At 26.9% G+C, this 20,832-nt stretch overlaps 1 protein-coding gene across 1 annotated transcript in view; it reads left to right on the top strand.

The window, feature by feature from the left end:
• Window positions 1-20,607, top strand: part of LOC132943091 (collagen alpha-1(V) chain-like) — an 81,555-nt gene extending 60,948 nt beyond the window's left edge. Inside the window, exons 47-55 of the mRNA XM_061011896.1 lie at window positions 949-1,037; window positions 2,743-2,806; window positions 3,078-3,122; window positions 6,212-6,318; window positions 8,951-9,058; window positions 9,267-9,597; window positions 11,307-11,491; window positions 14,810-15,031; window positions 19,986-20,607. Coding sequence (XP_060867879.1) covers window positions 949-1,037; window positions 2,743-2,806; window positions 3,078-3,122; window positions 6,212-6,318; window positions 8,951-9,058; window positions 9,267-9,597; window positions 11,307-11,491; window positions 14,810-15,031; window positions 19,986-20,129 — 1,295 coding nt within the window. The 3' untranslated portion in view covers window positions 20,130-20,607. The remainder of the gene's footprint in view (window positions 1-948; window positions 1,038-2,742; window positions 2,807-3,077; window positions 3,123-6,211; window positions 6,319-8,950; window positions 9,059-9,266; window positions 9,598-11,306; window positions 11,492-14,809; window positions 15,032-19,985) is intronic.
• Window positions 20,608-20,832: the final 225 nt, after the last annotated feature.

Genomic DNA, 20,832 nt, shown 5'->3' with positions numbered 1-20,832 from the left:
TGACAAGTTTTTGGGCTAATTCTCTGGGTGGTATACAGTAAGTTCGAAGGGCGTTGGTAGTGGATAATTAATATTAATCATAACTCCGTGGTAAGTGATATGAATTGTTATCAGTTATTACCATTTTCCATTTTGATACATAAAATTACACCAGGCTTATAAAATATTAGAATAAATGGTTGATCAAAATAGTCTTAATTAAAACTAAATAAACAAATAATTATTATAATAACTGATGTTTTATAAGATAAGCATTTGAAAAGTAGTTCTTCTATTTTATACGTTAAATAGTCTAACTAAGGAATTCCAAAAATTACTTCAAACCTTAGATAAGTTAACATTACTATATATTGGAGGACAATAACTTATAAATCGGTTTGAGGACACCTATAATGGTTATGTCTTGTGTGTATCCGGAACAAATATTAAAAATTTTCAACACGTATAAAAACTTCGCTATTTTTCTTATTATTTTAACTATTATATAACATAGTATAAATACTGAGTAATATCATATTTAATAAAAAAAAAGTTTACACGTTAAACTGAAGTTGTACCTAATTAAGTTTTTTTATTCCGGTTTTGACGTGTATGGGAAAACTATCTAGAAATTATATTTTGTTTAAAATATTAGAATTGTTTGTTAAATCTAAAACAATAAGTTATTTAAGATTTAAAAAAAAATTTTAATTTTAAGGAAATCCATTTTGGTTCAACAGTTTTTTTTAATTTAAATTGCTGTACGATACCTAGTATTTTTTTTATACATATTTAAGATGGATGCAACACTCAAAGACAACGCAGTATATTTATATTATATTTACTGAAGTTCATATATTTATTAACTACTAAAATAATACATATTTTTTCAATAATTCAAATTAGATAATTAAAAAATTAATTATCTTAAAATAAATACATTGTTATTTGTATGTTTTAATTTTTCAGGGGGTTCAGGTTTGCCCGGACCTGTTGGGATATCAGGCATTCCGGGTGCACAAGGACCTCAAGGACCAATAGGTTCACCTGGTTTAGCAGTAAGCATATTGAATTATTATTTTGGTTTTATTGAAGTAGATCATAATGTTTTAGGAATATCAGACTACATTTATTTTTGATAATATCATAACGAATTGGTTTATTGAACAATTTTAAGAAAATATAACTTTTATGAGAAATATTTATGAATGATACAATTATGTATACATGTATTTCAAATGCATCAAACGCATTTTTTTTATACCTATTTGAACCTAAAATAATAACTACAACAAATGATTTAAAAAAACATGCACGGGTAAGCAAGTTCGTTTATCTTTTGTAAAATATTCCATTTTCATAACACAAAGACTTTACTCAATCATAATACGTAGTATACTGCAGACGTCTATATTATTATTTTATCCCTTCGTGTTTAAACTTTAAAGAATAGAGATATTATTGGAAGATTTTTTAATATATTTAATAATATAATATGAATAAATAGCAACGTTTAAAGAAAGCAAAAATACTCAATAAAACATAATTATGAAAAATTTAGTAAAAAAGAACTTTATACAAGTTTCAGTACTTAAAATTGTTTCGAAATTTATAATATCAACGACGTTGGATATAAAATGAACTGTTTGGGTGTGGGTACATTTTGATTACAAATTTGTGTCAACACCAACAACTCAATTTCAAATCGTATTTTAAATTGTGTCATAAATTCGTTGCACGTTTTAAAACAGTTTAATTCAAAACAAAAATATCAAAGTACCAATTTGTTTTCACTTAATTAAATAAGTTTAAGCTTTCGTTCGCATTTTATAAAAGAACTTGGGTTATGACTATTTTAATTATTCAATATTAATTCAAAATTATTAACTAATTGATATATAATGAAATGCAGAAATACAATACTTTTTAGAAATCATCCAAATACTAGATAAATTATAGATAACAATAACAATACATACAACTATTCAATATTATTATTTTAAATATCACAGTAATGTAGCATGGACATACGTTATTATACTTTCTAGTTAAAGTTATAACTATCTGAATTACAATAATTCATATCTTTGTTATTCGTTGTATTATTATAATTCCATTGTCATAAATTTCCTTATTATCACGTTGTGTCATGTGTGTGATGTGTATAACCAAAGTAATATAATATACTACTTATAGTGATCCCCAACCCTCCAGAAAAAAAAAAATTTAAAATACTAATCAGGTTATATTTTTTACCTGAAACCACTCTCAATTTCGAAGATTTTAGCAACCTTGTTGCTCCATAACAATAATGTGAATACGTGATAAAAATACAAAAATTTATTTATGCCTATAAATATCTCATAATGAGTCAAAATATTTAGAAAATGTTATAGTGCATATAAAATGCTAATATAAATATTCAGTGAAAATAGCCAAAAAGTGATTTGGTCGAAAACTGATTTTTAGTAAAATCCCAGTTTTTCATCTTAAAACGACATTCTCGACAACTACTGTACCCACTTGTCCACTTGTTTTGTTTTTCCTGACGCATTTGAAAACTGCTGGGAATTTCAAAGCACTATCAAAGCATTATTTTGACTATATTTTATCGCGTACACAGACAAAAAAACAGAAATCATTGTAAATCAATAGTCAACATATTCATCGCTCCATTCAGAATCTAGAATAATAGGAAATATATTGGAATAATAATAACTAACAAATAATATATAATTTTAATTTTAATTTCGTTAAACACAGGGTGAAGTTGGTTTACCAGGAAGATCAGGAAAAGACGGAGAACCAGGAAAAATTGGTGAAATTGGTAAAAATGACTTTTGTATCAAAATTAAAAATTTTTCTATCGAAAAAAAGCGTTTATCTATTGACAATTTATATATTTTAAATTAATTGAATACTGTAATTTGTTAGTCATGTTTCATATCATTGTGATATTATATACTTTTTTATATTTATGATTTTTAACATATCTACGCTAACCATTAAAAAATTTTGGTTTTTTACTATCAAATACTTACACAAAAATATTCAAATAATAAAAATTGTATGTCTATACTTCATTATATTGTCAACAGGGCCTTCAGGAGAAAAAGGAGAAAGAGGAAAACGGGGACCAAAAGGTATGATCAAATATAATATATAATACTATTATTACATACGTATTAATATTTCCACCGAAAAAATTGCGGTTGCGGCGCAGAGCTAAGTAAAAAAAAGAGCTCGTGTCACGATGGCAGTTTATTAAACGAGACGGCCAAATCGTATTTAACCTGTGTAATTTTACGAAAAATGGTCCGACCTCTCTGTACCCTAAACTAATGAAGTGATTGACTTGAAATTTACACAGGTTGATCAGTATGCTATTTAGAAGATACTTTTATACATTTCAAGTCGATCGGAGAATTACAGTCTGAGTAATATACAAAAGTATTGGCATAGTCATTAACCAAACGCTATTTTTTTCGACAATTCAACAATTTTTATGTTGTCTGTACGCGCCACCCATATCCCTCCTACCAACCGGACTATGCCTAAGCATATTTCCGCCGCTCGTCGGTTGAAATCGCTAATTAAACAATGCGTGGTAGTGTGGGTAACGCTTGCGCCGGTGTAACAGGCGATTTTTACTCTCTCACGGTAAAAATAACCTAGTATATTTTTACTGGGGGTTAAAAAAACCTAGGGTATATTTACCGGGGGTAAAATAAACCTAGGATATATTTACCGGGGGTAAAATAAAACTAGGAAATTTATACCTCCGGTAAAATTTTTCGACTCAGGGTTAAAAATATACTAGTAGATATATATATTTACTCCCTGGTGAATATATACTAGTATATTTTTACCTTGTCGGTAATTAAAGCCTAGTATATTTATACCCCCCTAAAATTAAATTTTTACCGTAGGGTAAAAATATTTCAGTGTTATTGAACAGGTGGTAAAAATATCCTAGGATATATTCACCCCCGGTAACTACAACCTAGGATATAATTTACCGGAAGAGGTAAAAATTATTGAGGGTAATAGAATCCTATGACACCGGCCGACTCGTTTCAAACATTTATTTATCGCCGTATTAATATAGGTACCTAGTCGGCTTTATGTCTTATTTGATAAAGTTGTTTATATGTATATCTGTTATTGATGTGTATGTATTACCTAGTCTTTTCAACCAATTTTAAAAGAAAAAAAAATAGGTTTACTATATCCAAAATTTTAATTAAACAAATGTGTGATATCAAACACCATGTGTAAAATACTTGCTAAGAAATAAAAACTCAAGTTGAAAAAGTTGTGATAACAAAAATGTGCTAAGTAATTTCTTAAATTCATTAAAGTACCTAATTATAATTAGTACCTGTAGAAATTGTTTATAATTGTTTGTATTTGATAAAGGACAATAATTTAATACAAATTGATCAACTTAGCTTGGTGGCTACTAATATGTACGACCACAACTAAATGTAAAATGCTGAAATAAATATTTACATCCCCATTTTATATTTTTATAATATTACCAATTACCATAACACTATTTAAGTACATACTATTCTTAGCGAGGTTTTTTACACGTAGTGTTTTTGTTCAGATAATATATACGATTACCTATTTCATGAATTGTATACTTTTATATTAAATAAAAGTTATATTCAAAAATATTTTCATTTTGCAAATAATAAGCAAAATTATATATAATAATAATTATTAACAATTATTGTTATAATGTAACACACTTTACATACTTAACACACTTATAGGAGCCAACGTTTTAATAAAAAGTTTTACTGTTTTAGGAATCAATAACTTCACTTTAAACAACATAACGTTGAAAATTTCAGAATTAACTTAGATACTTCTAATAAAAAATTACAACATAAATTTAAATACCAATGATTTTTACATTTTCTGACTTAGAAAGGTTAAGATTTAAGTAGTTATTTTAGAAGTCATTAATTAATTAATAGACACGCTACAGTTAATAATTTATTTTATAAACTATATTTGTCTATGAAAAAATTATTATTTTAGGGAGTATAACTGAAATGTATTACATTTAGGGGCAAAACTAGTGTAACTGAAAATAATTTAAAAAAAAATTATAAGCCTTGTGGTGAATTTTTTTTTAGCAGTTATTTATATTATGATACCCAATAAAGAAAATAATTGATGATTTCTCGATGTAGGTACCCTAATAGTTATACAATAAATGTAACACCCACAAATTAATTTATCTGCATTTTACCATCGTGTGAAAAAATGTGTTTGATTGGACGCAACGTATTTGATTTCTATACATTGTTTAAACGGTTGTTCATAAATCAAAAAATATTTTTTTACTACACAATTTATTGCGTATATTATTTATCTGACGTATATTTGATAACATCCAACCGCAACATTGTGTACATAAATATTGTGAGTCCTAGACATACTGACCTACTCTATACCGTTTGTAGAAAAACACAAATATTTTTTCTGTCGAACGATAATATTTATTATTTAAATAGGAGTAATATTTTATATCAGTCATTTTGACTGGGCCTAAAATTATTGTGACACTATTAATTGGTATAAATATAATAGCGTTATTCTACTTGAGTGTATATTAATCATACTAGGAAAATGTTTGTAATTAGTTGTATAATACAACTAATTAAATATAATTTTAAAAATGGTCATTCGTAGAGTAATTTTTTGCTATACGATTTCAATATAAAAGATTATCTTAAAATATTGTTTGACTTCAAAAGCAGTCAGCTTAGTTTTAGAAACTATCTACGTACTGATTTAGCCTTAAATAAATTAACGTTGCATCATTAAAAATATTTTTTTTTCATGCAGCTTTCTTGAAAATATTAAAATAAGTTAGTTAGTTGGTTATAATAAGTTTTAATTTTATCTAACCACGTTGAAACGTTGATTTATCAAATAACTATTTACAAAAAAAAATTTAACTGTAATGTTGCGTATTTCCGCATGAACGAAATATCATTGTTTAAACTAGTACTTCCCCATAATATTGGTACTAAAACTATCATTGAGTTCAAGCGGTTTTTTTGTGTTTTTTTACTTATATTCATATATTATATGATACAGTACACACAACCTTCAAAAAATGGCACTACACTACCTTGAGGCAACGATTGCTGTGGTTTTTACTATAGTAACATAAAAACAAAATGTCATATTTACGTAACTATTATTTTAGGTCATCCTGGAGAAATAGGTCCAATGGGTATCAAAGGCCATGAAGGCGAGAAAGGTGACAAGTGTGAACGAGGAGATCGAGGATCCGAAGGTCAAAAGGGAGAAATGGTAATATAAACCACTATTTGATAAAATGTCTTAAATATTATCAATAAAAGTACTTCTTACCAGTATCTACGGGTGGGGGTATATCCCCCCCCCCTGAGACCAAATTTTTTACACAATACAACATGTATAGAATATTATGAATATAGTATGTTTAAACTGAATGTCTATTAAAAATTGTATATCCCCCCCACCCTTGAAAATATCCTAGATACGCTACTGCTCCTCACAGATAGCATAAGTATTTCACTATACCTACAAGAATTTTAATTAAATCTTTTAAAAATGTAATATCACAGTTTTGTAGTTTGCGTTTTAAATAAATAACCGCGATATTAAAACCAGTGAATTCTTAAACATTTTAACATATTTAATAAACAAAATAATTTATTTTATTTTGTTAATTTATTCATTGTTATTGTATACTACGCCAAATGACCAATCACAACGGATATTTTCCGTTTTATCATTTTACTGATTTGTTGGTTATGTACCAATATTTTTTATTTTTCTTCAAATTACTACAGTAGTAGATACAGTGTAACTTAAGTTAGGTAACGATAATATCTATAGATAATACATTGTATTATAATTTTATTTTGATAAAAACAAACTATAATTATTGATCATAGCAATTTTAACTAAAACTAATAATATTAAATAGCAATTTTTGAAAATTCAACTAACTAGAGATAACGTTCATCAAATAAGTATCCAAAATTGTCAAAGTTTTTATAACAGTACAAATTATTTTATCAATTTATTATGTGACATGAACAATAAAAATCATAAGATATTTTTTAACAATGTACAAACAAAGTAATAATACAACATAATAAATGTTCTGGTAAAAATGATTGAAAAATAACTAATTATAGCTATTGATGGAAAAAAACTATAAAAGATATTTGTATAAATAAAATTATTATAACTTAATAGTTAGTATAGTACCATACTTTGTGTTAAGAATAACATGTCAACCTTAAAATTATCCTTGTAAGTCATTTTCTATATCAAAAAATGCTAGTAAAATCGTTTTTAAATGTTTAATGCAGGAAATTATCCTATTCTGCATCTAGAGAGGTTTTTCAGAGAAACTCTAAAAAGTATTTAAAACCGTGCAATATCATATGTGTATTAAACCACTTTCATGAAACGATCATCAAACTCTGTGTCCCGATTTACAGTTTGACTTGTTAACCTAATACAAATGTCATAGATATTTATCAATTATTGTTTCATTTAATTTCATAAAATTATAATTATTTTGGAAATCTTCGTAAATAAACGTCTTTATTATAAGCCATTAAATATATTTTAATTTCATTGATCTATTAGCGTTTAAAATTTCTGTATAACATCTTCTATACTCGGTCATCACTAAAAATCAGTAATTTTTTTTTTTAGGTCGCGGCTCATTATTTATTTTTATTCTGCAAATACTTATAGATTTTTTATTTGTATAATTTCCCTTTTCCAATAGTCAATTGCTATCAAACCATTTAAAACGGTATTGTCCAAAAATATTAAATTTAAATTTTAGAGAATAAGAATGAGAGGGAGAAACATAATGTAAAACTTTAACCATTATCTAATTAAAAAAGTCTCTTGGTTTTTTTAATAATCGTTTCCTGAAGAAATTTTTAAGAGTAACTTATTTAATAGGAAAACGACCCCTCATTAACAAATATAATGTTTTTTAAACGATCATTATTTTGATTAACTATAAAAACTAAAACTTTGGTAAAAGTTAAAAATACAAATACTGAAATGTTTTAATGACTTAATTGCGTATGAATTAACATTAATTGTAACTATGAATTTAAAAAAAATATATAAATCAATTTAAAAAGGATGTATTATTCATGATCAAAAATACAAAATATACTCAGTTACGTTGGTCAAGATATTTCATTTCAGTCAGGGTAGGTACGGGCTTTTTTTAAATATTAAATGTACTTTTGTTTTCCTACATTAATTAGGATTTAGTTTGCACTTATTTGTACGTCTTAATAAGAATATGAGATGTTAAATGTAATATTCCATTTAATTTAGATTGTAGTACAACAAAATTAAAATACCATAATGTAAAAATAAGATTTACGATATTATTATTATTATTATCATTACTATTCACGAGTGTCTTAAGACCTATTCAATGTAAACGATATTACAACCATACAAAATACCATAAAGAAAATGTCAGAAAATTGTTTTTTTCTTTGTGGTGAAAAAAAAAACAAGTATTTGCAATAAGGTTTTTGTGCTAAATGAGAGTCATTTGTCAAACGGAAGTGAGGATTAACAACAACAAAAAATGTTTGTTAAGATAAATGGGTTTATGTTTAGTATTTACTATCTAGAAACATAGAAGCATTGGATATTTGATTAAAATAATTTTAAAAAAAAAATTGGAAAATACCTCACTTGGGCTGGTAGATGAATCGAAGAATAACAAAGCATTTAATAGATTGGTTTGTTCTCACATCCCATAAGGACCATTTTCATTTAATTATTTACATTTGTCATCACTGGTGAATCCATGATTTTTTTTTTTTTTGATAATTGTATAGTAACAAAAAATTAATGCGTATTGTATGTAAAGATTACATTAAAACAAATTATTATTTCTCAGGGTCCCATTGGATTAATAGGAACTAAAGGCAATGATGGTCCGGTTGGGGTTCCAGGTGTTGAAGGTTGGCCAGGTCCCAAGGGAATCGAAGGAGTAGCTGGAAACAAGGTTTGTTGGAACAAAATATTTTATTCACTTTCTAGAAATAAAAATGAGAACAAAGTTAGTTTTCAATATATATCGAGTAAGTAACGCCGTAATTCTTATTAAAATCTAAAAAACTTCTTCTCTACTATTTAAGTAAATACAATTACAGTAGTTTTCAGAAGTTCTTTTACCGTACATTGAAAAATATTTGATTTGTATCTCTGTGCAGGGCGAACAAGGATCACCAGGACCTCCAGGTCCTCCGGGACCACCAGGTGAATTACCACTATTACCACCTGAATTGGCAGGATTTCAGCAAAACTCTTTGGCCCGATGGAGGCGAGAATTCAATGACATCAATACTGAAGACAGTGCAAAAACAAAAACTGGTAGTTCGGGACCAAGTGACAATAACGATGGTCCTAAATACATAGACATTGTTAGTTCAATTTACAGTATGAGACAAGACTTGGAACGAATAAGAAAGCCCGTCGGAACCCGTGAAAACCCCGTCATGACGTGCAAAGATTTGTTTTACGGGCATCCACAGTTTAAAGATGGTAATTATAATTATATTCATATGATAGACGTTAATTATTTTACAGTATCTTATCACACGAACTCACACAGTATACCTACCAAAATTGTATTAATAATTATCAAGCAATTTCCATTATTAACAGTACACCTATACGCTATGTGCATTTAGTGAAACATACGATAATGGTTATAATAACTTATATAATCAGAAGCTATTAATTATTGTTATAAATACACCTAAGTATAGTTGACATAAACACATAACACCTCCGTAAAAAGTTATATTCGTGTTCAAAACGGTTATTACCTATAACTCCTACGCACAAAATATCATACAATATTTATGGGGCGTATATTAATTTGTGTCAAATAAAACCTATTTGTGTACACAGTTTTTATTAAAAAACGATACTAAAATTATCATCGGATTTCAGAATTATTTGTCCGATGTTTTAAAGAACATTTCATTTTTCAAAATCTTTGTCCAAAACTATTTATTTGGGTCAGTGTAATAAATATATTATCATAATATGTATGATGTATCATAACTTTTTATAGTTTATTTACTAAAAACACAATATATAAACAGTTGTTGTTTTTTCGATTAATTGTTTTAATGTAAAATAACTATGATTCATAGCCTACATGCTTCTATAATTTACCGGCAATGTACAAATTAAAATGCGCAAGTGATTTCACTATTTTAATGATGAAGTCATAAACAATTTTATTTTTATTTTATAGTATATCGAGTGAATATTGAAAATTATACAGATTTTGCGCTAAGGTAATGTCCAGTTGAAGATAGTATAAAACTGAACACATTTTAACAGTTATTTATAACAAAAATATTAAGATGATTTAATATATAATAATATATATATTTTTAAATATAATTTAGTTTAAAATTTTAAACAACTTTGATACCGTCGTTCTTCTGGGCTAGCGGTTATAAAACTTTGGTACGCACATTAAAAATAAAGTAACAAAGCAATATTTTACTGACTCATAGTTTTGAAAATATAAATGTATTGACATTTTGAATAATTCTGTTTTTAGTCACTAGTAATACGTGACTGATCCGATAAAAATAGTTTTAGAATCCTAATCTAGTCTGTTAAGGATATTCTTAACACATATCATTGAACAAAAATCATACATTGCATTCCTCGAAACAAGATGTGTAAAATATGTATTAGGTATTCGTTTAGAAATTAATTTAAACCGATTTCTATTATACATTGATGGATGCAAAACGACAACAATAATACGTGAGAATATTGTCGTACAGGAAATGTATTTTTTTCAAACAATAGATACAAATTCAAAACTGAATTTCAATGAACGAAACCGTTGCGAATTTGTCTATGTGTAATAATACTAATAATTTATTCCATCGCCGTTGGCAAACGATGTATATAGCCGAGGTATCTTGTCGAATTCGAGCAAAAATAATAATATTATAATTTTGGAGCGACCTCAATGTATAATGATTGATTTCGCTGGGCTATATTATAATCGCTACCTGACCGCCAGACGGACCGTTTTATACTATTGATAATCATTAATAATAAGGTCGGATGAGAATATTGTATAATAATAATAATAATAATAATAATAATATATTATGCGTTGGCATATTACGAATTGTATCATTGATATTTCCGTCCGACGTCTCTATAAAATTATACTGTAATATCGGTCCAACGACGGTGTTAATGCGTTTTAGGATGGTACTGGATTGACCCGAACTTGGGTATGCCATACGACGCCGTGTACGTGTACTGTAACATGAGTAGCGGCGGAGAAACGTGCGTATTTCCAGATATACACTCAAGTCAAATGCCGAACATCCCGTGGCGTAAGGAAGGCGACAAGACGGACTGGTATTCAAATCTCAGGGGCGGTTTCAAAGTAAGATATTATTGAAATACGATAATATAGTAAACTGTGCGCGTCCGTGTCATGCAGCACTCGTACCGTCGTGTGCGGCGACGTTGCAGCAGGTATAGGTATACGAAAAATATAACAAAACGAAAATGAAAAAAACAACGTTTGCCAACTCGAAACACAAATCGAATTACATTTTAATCGCCATGATTGCTGGGGCTGCAATTTTTCGGGTAAACTTTTTTTTCCCCGCTCGCCGCCATTTGCCACACACATCACGGTCGGATGATGCGTCATAAAAAATCGTTTTATGTATACCCCGGTGACAGCATTAGCGGCAATCCATCAGCATACATTTGAGGACAGGATCTCATGTAATAGTTATATTTGGACATTTTAATGTAACCTACTCCTCGGCCGTTGTGTTATGATGACGACTGCTGGAGTTCGGGTACGATATTTGTTTTAGGACGACGGAAGAATTTTTTTAATAATTCGTAAATAATATTATTTATTAATTTCCATCGCGCGTATAACTTCAATGTCGTTGTTTAGTAATTATTATGACATTTATCATTTATGTGTGTGATTTAATTTCATAATATTATATCATAAGATTTTCCTGATAAAATGGTTGCTGAAAATCGTAAAATATGTTTAAATATACTTCGATTAAATTGTATTACTTATTTGCTATAGATGCATAAAATATATCGTATTGTATTTTTATAATATTCTAGATCTTCATATAATTACGATTTTTAATCGATTTCTTGTCAATTATACTTTAATAAGCAATTTGATTTTCATTAATAATTTTATTATTCTGTGTATGTTTTGATTTAGGTAATAGACATTTTGAGTACCAAAATAAAATATAGAAAATATAATTGGAAATTAAATGAAATACTTAAAAATGTAGTTTTTACATTGACGTAAGTACCTTGACCCACCTATAAAATAATATATTTGTGCACATTTTTATGGAATCGAAAAATGTATAAATAGTAAAAACTACGTTAACAAAAAACCACTCAAAAATATTGACAAACATTATGTTCGATAAATAAATATTGATAAATGTAAACATTTTTTATTGTTTGTACACAAATATTCTTTCCTGCTGCATTTATTTTACTCATCCCTAATATAAGGCCTTTAAATATAGGGCTGATGCAAGACGCGTTGTATAAATCCCATAGTCTTCCATCTAACATTTGTCATCTTTGACTAGTCATACACAAGGTATCTTACAAGAAGATTAACGCAACACCATATCAGCCTTTTCAAGTTAATTTCGAGTCTTTGGTTATAATACTGTAATATATTGAACACATTCATTACTATAAACACGGATAATAATTCATGTAACATGTACATTTATTAGGCTTATATAATATGTAATACAATAAATTGTACAAAATGGCAGATCATTGTATAACGATTTAGTTCTAATTATCTATTCCATGTAGTCATGTACACTCGCTCTATAAAACATATTACAAGTAAACATTTTCTTTAATGAGCGTCTCATGGGAAATTAAAAATAACTTTTAAAATTCGAGAAAATAATTAAGATTAATGTTGTGGATTTGAAAAGCACTTGAATAACAATCAAAATAATACTCACTAAAATGAATAAACTCTTGTATGTTTTCTAAATTGTTCTAAACGCCACCTTCATAGTTAGTAAAAAATCAACAAGTTAAAATGACCCAGAGGTCACGTTTTAAATTCATTTTTTTTAAGAATCCACGGAGTGCATTTATTTTGCTTCAAATAAAATAAGAAAACAAACTATAATAACTTTTTTGCATATTACAAATAAACATTGAACTATTATTATTATGCCTTAAGTGTATCTACTAACTACTTAGTAGGTATCCCGTTTTACTCTACAACACAAGTACCTACAACAAATTTACTTTTATAAGAAATTATAATCATGCGATATGCATCTATTATCTTCATAAACTTACTATTAAAATAGTGTAACTTGATATCATAATTTTAAACATAATAACCCACTAATCATAGATAACATCTAACCAATGTTCATAATTTTGTGTAAGATTAAACGGAGTCAAATTTACTGAAATAAATTAAAAATACTATTCTTTTTTGCATTGATTCATAAAAAATGAGGTAGGATTATTATTTTACTCTGAGTTTTTCTTATCATGAGCACATTGCTCTTTTAAATCTTTTTTTTAAAAATTAAACAGAAAACATTGAGCTGAATCGCAAATATTTGAGTCAACCAAGCTTTTTTAAATTACCTATATAAATTGAAAAATCCAACCTATCGACGGTTTGAATGTAAAATCTTTAAAAAAAATGAAAAACAAAATTAATAATCATAAAATCTCTAAAAACTTTTCTTCAACTTAAAAGTTTTAAGTCTATAGGATTATACATTGTAGTAGTCTATTGTTCAAGAATATCAGTTTTGAAAATTCCTGATTGTATAGTTAAAACTAATTTAATGTAAAATTTCCAACATCTATTCCGTTCATCAATGCCAATAGCAATTAACAATACTTTGACAAACTAGCCTTTTTATTAGATTAAACTATTGTTATTTTTCTAACACGTCTTAACGATAGCTCCATAAAATCACAACAATAATATTAGAAGATTCAATCAACATTTTTCTTAATAATCAATATTTTAAATTATGAATACGATATTGATATGTTAACAATATAGTTATAATACTAATTAGTAATGATTAAGAAATAGTAAAAACAATACATATATATAATCAATTTTTTTAATCCCGTACAATATAATATATATTAATAATGATATTAAAAAAATTGCCACAAAAATATCTCAAAGGCATTTTTTTACATAAAATAAATGTTGCATACTTATTGGCTAATGCGTCCATCTACTATTTAAAACTATATCCATCTGCCTTTCTAAACTATATTTCACTTAACGTTCATATTATTTTTATCGAGTGATATGAAATTACTACATGATAAAGTGTTAGTGTTTAATTTAAATTAAAGGGATTGAATGTAATTATTACAAACATACACATAGGATCTATATGAAAATAAAATTGAAAGCTTGTTGCGTTTTGGCGAAGTACAAATATATTTTTTTTCCAAGAACAATATAGTAATAAATAAATTATAAAAATGTAATAATGTTAATTATATTATTAAATAATAGAGTTTTTATTTTGTATTAGCTGTTTAAGCGTTTGTATTAAACAATAAAACATATTATTAAATATGGATCAACGTACTATGGTAGATAGGTAAAATACTAAAACGCAAATGCAAAAGTTTCACTAAAATATATATTTTTCACGATTAATATTGTTATTAGATTACTTACGAAACTGTGGGATCAGTGCAAATGAACTTTCTAAGATTACTCAGCCAAAATGGATACCAAAACTTCACGTACACGTGCATCAATAGTGCCGCGTGGTTCAATGCGAAGTCCAACTCATACGACATGGCAGTCAAGTTTATGGGAGAGAATTCGATACAATTTTCGTCTGAACCGGGATCGCCCAAAGTGGACGTGTTGGTCGACGGCTGCAAAGTGAGTTGATATATTTTTGTTTTTTGTTATCGAAATACGCTCATTAGTTTTAAGTAAAACCTTCAAGAGTTTTGACACAATATTTTGATACCGATTAAGCACTATATTGAAATGAGAAACGTTCTGCAGTTGAGTGGTTAACTGCAGAATCGAAACATTGCCTGAAATCAGTATGTTAACTTTTAGATTTTAGGGTGAATACATTTATACGTGTTATTATTTTTTAATTATCAATTTCAGTTCAAACGTTTTGTGTTACTATCAAATTAAGATTTTGCACAGATCAAATTTTATACTTTCAAATTAGCGATGAATGTATTGATTATATAATGTGTGTGTGTGTGTGTGTGTGTGTGTGTGTGTGTGTGTAATATTCCAATCTGAGATATGAAAATCAAAAACCAGATTCCTCGTAAGTTGTTATCAGTGAAATAAATTAATAAAAAATGTATGAGCGTATAAAAGTACAATTTAGACAAAATTCGTTAAAACCACTTAATCTTTCACATGATAAAAAAGCTTTACAATTTATACAAGGTTCCTTATAAACTTTATAAATGTATAATACCTAGCAGTTAAAAAATATTAAACATACATGATACATGGCAAGTTTTTATTTGATATCCAAGCATTTGAATTTCAAGTTTGTATTTTGTAGTTTAAAATAAGTAATAATGATTAATTTGTATTTTGTATACCTAAAGATTGAAATTTTAAAACAATATTCCACGCAAGTAGTTCATACTATAACCAAAAAATCTAAAAAATATATAGTCTTAGTTTTTTGTAATAGATATTTTAAGTTTAAATTTGGATGAAATTAGATATTTAAACGAAGAATAACGATGAATTTCAGTTATTTTGTTGTAATTTAAAAATATTATTCGTGGGTACTTGAAATTTTTAAAGTATATTATTATGTTTTATAATTTATACACACAGTGATATTTTCATGTGCAATGTTTTCGGCAAAAAATAATTCAATCCGTCGTAATAAAAAAAATACTTTAATAGCAATAATATCATAAATATACTTAGTAGTTAGTAATATAGGCTGACCGTCTCCGCTCAACATCGTGTTTCATAGGTATGTCAATGAATTCAAACTAAACAAATCCATTACAGCGACCCACACCACACGTTCTAATTTACAGCAGAGTAGTATCCACTTAAAAATTGTATATACACATAATGACATTTTAAAATGCTATGTTTTCGACAAAAGTTAATTCAATCTACTGTATTGCTAATAAATAATTTTAAAATAAATTACTTAATTGGCAATATAAACATAATACCATAAAATATACTTAGTAGTTGGTAATTAGTATATTAGGGGATGACAGATACCATCTCTAATCAGATTCGTTTTTCGTATGCAATTATTTATCATTGGATTCCAATTTAACACATAGGTAACATTACAGTGATATCAATGATAAGGTACACAGTACACTCGACACCAGTTATACAGTAGAACAGTTACCTACTTTCCCCCTTTTTTTAATTGATTATATTTTTGACAGTTATAAATTGACCACCTACACATTTGACTCCAATTAAAATACGTATAATGTAAAATATGAATCAACAAATATTAAATTATTTCAAAAAGATGGACCAAAAATATTTTACAAGTGTTTAAACGTTAAAATCTTTTACTTTTTGTAAACTTTTAAATCCTAATAAGACTCATGTCTTTGACAGTATTAATATAACGAACTGCAACATTAAACAATTTTATTTTTATTATAATATGACGTATTTTAGGTATTAGGACTTTAAAATATAATATTATAATTTTTTGTTCAAATTAATTTATCATTACTTAGGTACCTAATGATTATTAATCAATAATTTTGAAAATCTTCACTCTTAAATATTTTTTTAATTTGTATGATTGTTTATACTTTATAGTACTAATTGTAAAACTATTATATACATATATACACAAAATAGTAAACAAAGCTTCGTTCATCACTGTGTTGTAAACGAAATAATTATTATACTTTTGATTTAAAAAGTATAATAGATAATAATGAAACATTTGGCTTGCACTGAGGTGAGTAAAGCGAGACGAGTGCCCAACACCTAATCTCGTGTTCCATACTTTTTCATTGACAAAACCGTTAAATTGTTATTCTTATTCTCGTATTTTTTTTTTGTCGTGCTTATTTTCCACCCTTATATTATACCTACCTTCATTTTATTGATTTCCTTTTCTTAAGTTCGCGTACATATTAAATACGTTTTATTTTTCTGAAACCTTTTTATTTCCTCTCCGTTCATTCCCAAACCATTTTCTATTTTATTTACTATCAAAGAGCCTTTGCTTAAACTAGCTCTGTACTATTATTATTTTTCCTTTGGCGTTATTAGTTTTATACAATATTGTATGAAACAAATACGCGAATACATGACATGTAAACTTATCGGATATAAGAGTTCAGACCATCAGTCCTTTTTACTATCGACAAAATAAATTGATGTTTAAATCATTCTGATATAATATACCTATTATCGTGGAAGTTTAGATGTTGAGATTCTTTTTCAGTAAATAATATCTCATACAAATTACAATAAACTTATAATCTTTAATAAACGTAATTGCAATATATCATACAATATTCCGGAACATTTGTTGTATGTTCATTAACACTCTAATTGTAACTCAAGTTTTATAATTCTAAGCCACGCAATAGCGATAGATGAACGATAATTTACATTTTCTTGTGGTTCGCACAAAACCGTATTTTAGATGATAGAATAATGTTACAAGTGCATAAGTAAAAAAAAAATAGAGTTGAATACGCACAAACAATGTTTGCAATATTTATTTGAAACATGTAATACACAGTAATACGTTCTAAAATAACACTACCATCTACTACTAACAATAACATTAGGTATACAATGTTGTGACTTTGTTGTAAATGTTTTTTCATAGAAGTGTATAATAATGATAATATATTATAATATTCGGAAACTATTGTAAAGATAGAGTTTACCAAATCGATATGTACATAATATTACATTATTAAATGCATAAAAGTGCTTTTCTAGAAATTCCGGATGTGATATAAATGTACTGATGCTTTTGTCGTAGCTGTTTGTTGAACTGTGAGAATAACTGAGAATTTATTCATCATTCACATAAACTAATATCCCGCACGTTCTATACTATTTCCTTAGGAATTATGACTTAGGCATTAAGTCTCCGAACTATTTTCATCTCATGATTCAATAAATGTTTTGTATTTGTGTGTATTGTGATTTGTCAAACCTTTTATTCCCGGATAATTTAAATTTGATTGGATCTTATTGTTATTGATAACAATTACTATTACTATTACACTTAAATCAAAACTTATTTAAAATAATTAGGATATATTCAATATTCATCTAAAAATATATCGAACTTCAATTACAAAACATATTAAATAAATTTAAAATTCTGATAACTTTCGCAGTTATCACTGTGGACTATCATTAATAGGTACTCATAAAGCAATAAATATTCAATTAAATATAATTTTGTATGTTTGAATTAAATATGATCACGCGTATGGTGTTAATAATAATTTTAAAAAATAAATAAATTCCTTACTACGAAAATTGTACAAAAATTCTCGAGAAATTATAAATATGAAATATTTTTAATAAATAAATACTTAATCAAATTATAATAGTATTAAAAATGCCATAATATACATAGTAGTTATATAAAAATTATTTCGTTGTGATTTTATGTTAGCATCTGCCAACTGCAAACATGATATGCAAAATCATTTTTTCTCATAACTAATATATCATTTTTATACACAGTATAATATCATCATAATTGTATTGCGTTACGGCTCATTTTTCATTACCGGTGAGTTGTGACTTAAAGTCTATTGAAAATCCAGAGGTAAATTGTATTCTCAAGTCTCCTAAACCAAGTTGTTAATTAAATAAAGTGTATAAATCTTTTTATTATTCAAATAAGACAATTCAAAAAAAATAAATATTAATACTTTACTTTAGTAATTAGTAACGTATTCAATTTCGACTTATTACCTAACTAATTTTAGGTTCTGAGCGTAACGACGACTGTATTGGTTTTTTACAATGGACGTTTTTTTTATGTCAACACACTTAAAATATTTGAAAAAACACTTCGATCTTTAACTTCGAGGTTGGTTTTTGCCTTCTGGTACACTCTGGTAGCAATTCGGATCCAGCTCATTCTTTCCATCAAGGGAAATTTATGCGAAAAATAATATTATGCTTTCATTCAATGGTTTTAGTTATGTTGTTGTAATTCGAAAGAAAATTATTAATAGAGACTTGAAACTTTTCTCTGCATAGCAAATTATTGTTTAATAAACACAATAATATTTTCTAGTCTTACCTAAGATATATTTTATACCACAAACCTATATTTACACCATTCTATAAAATCTACATATCGTTATTAACTAAAAGATAATAACAATAATATAATATTATGATAATTAATAATATAATAAATGCTATGTTTTCAGGAAAAAAATAATTCATCCTACCATATTATATATAGAAAAATAAATAACTTATAGCAATACAAAATATATGATATAACAAAATAGCCTTAGAAACATAGGCTGACGGTCTGTACACGCTCATAATCGTTGTTCGCATTAAATGATTTATTATTGAATTCAAATTTATAACACATTCATTACTGTGACCAATTCAATGAATATGTACACTTGAGACTCGGTAGCTATGTATATAGTAGTTACCTATAGTGAAATAACATATTTTAAAAAGAGCAACATTTACATATAGTCTCCCTTTTTCTAAGCAATTGTACACATTCTCTAGCAATTGAAGCAGATTGAAATAATACGATTTAGTGAATGCAATTTTCAAATGTATGCAAATAATGAACGATTTGATTATGTTAATGAGTTGTATTGTTTTTTTCTAGACAAGAAAATCTAAAAGCGAAACCGTATTTGAAATCCGTACCAACAAGTTGGGCAGTCTGCCGCTGACAGATTTCTATCCGATCGACTACGGGTTGCCACAACAAGCGTTCGGTTTCGAAGTGGGACCCATGTGCTTCAAATGACACGCTCATTCGTCGTCGTTTTATGTGTTTTAAACTATAATGATTATTTTTTTTCTTTTTTTATTATTTTATGTTTAATTATTTTTATTACTTTTATTGTATTTTAATGTGATTGTAACCATAACTTTACAATCCCTTATCGTATATTATATTTTATATACTTTTTGCAGCATATTAAACAAATCCATAATTTACGATTTCCGCCTTTGTACATTAATAAATTAACTCGACGATCGATGCATATCATAATAGAATATAGCCGTTTTATTATAGCCAACACTTGGAAGTAAAAGTCATTGTAAACTTTCGATTTGCGATTAGTTTTGTTAACACATTTTTGTATTTTATAATAACTGTGTGTATACAAAACTGGAAAACAAAACGCAATATACAATGCGAGAGAAAATATTACAATAACAATGTTTTATATTATATATTATGCTAAGTAATGAAAATAAAATAATTTATACAAAATTAATTTTATTTCGTTTTCTATTGCTAGCGATATTAATTTTAAATCGAATTGTGAATGGTAAATACTTAGTACCTTACGATGTTTGTCCTCAATATAATATAATATTCTTTTAATCTTACCGTATGGCTTAAACAATGTAACTACTTGCGAACATTTTTGAATACTCATTGGAAATAATTAGTTCAACCTTTTAATATATATCTACAAAGATTACTTAACTCTTTTTAT

Source organism: Metopolophium dirhodum, chromosome 4, assembly GCF_019925205.1.
Source record: "Metopolophium dirhodum isolate CAU chromosome 4, ASM1992520v1, whole genome shotgun sequence".
Classification (NCBI taxonomy): Eukaryota; Metazoa; Arthropoda; class Insecta; order Hemiptera; family Aphididae; genus Metopolophium; species Metopolophium dirhodum.
The sequence above is the reverse complement of the archived record's forward strand: the minus strand, read 5'-3'. Positions and strand labels throughout refer to the sequence as shown.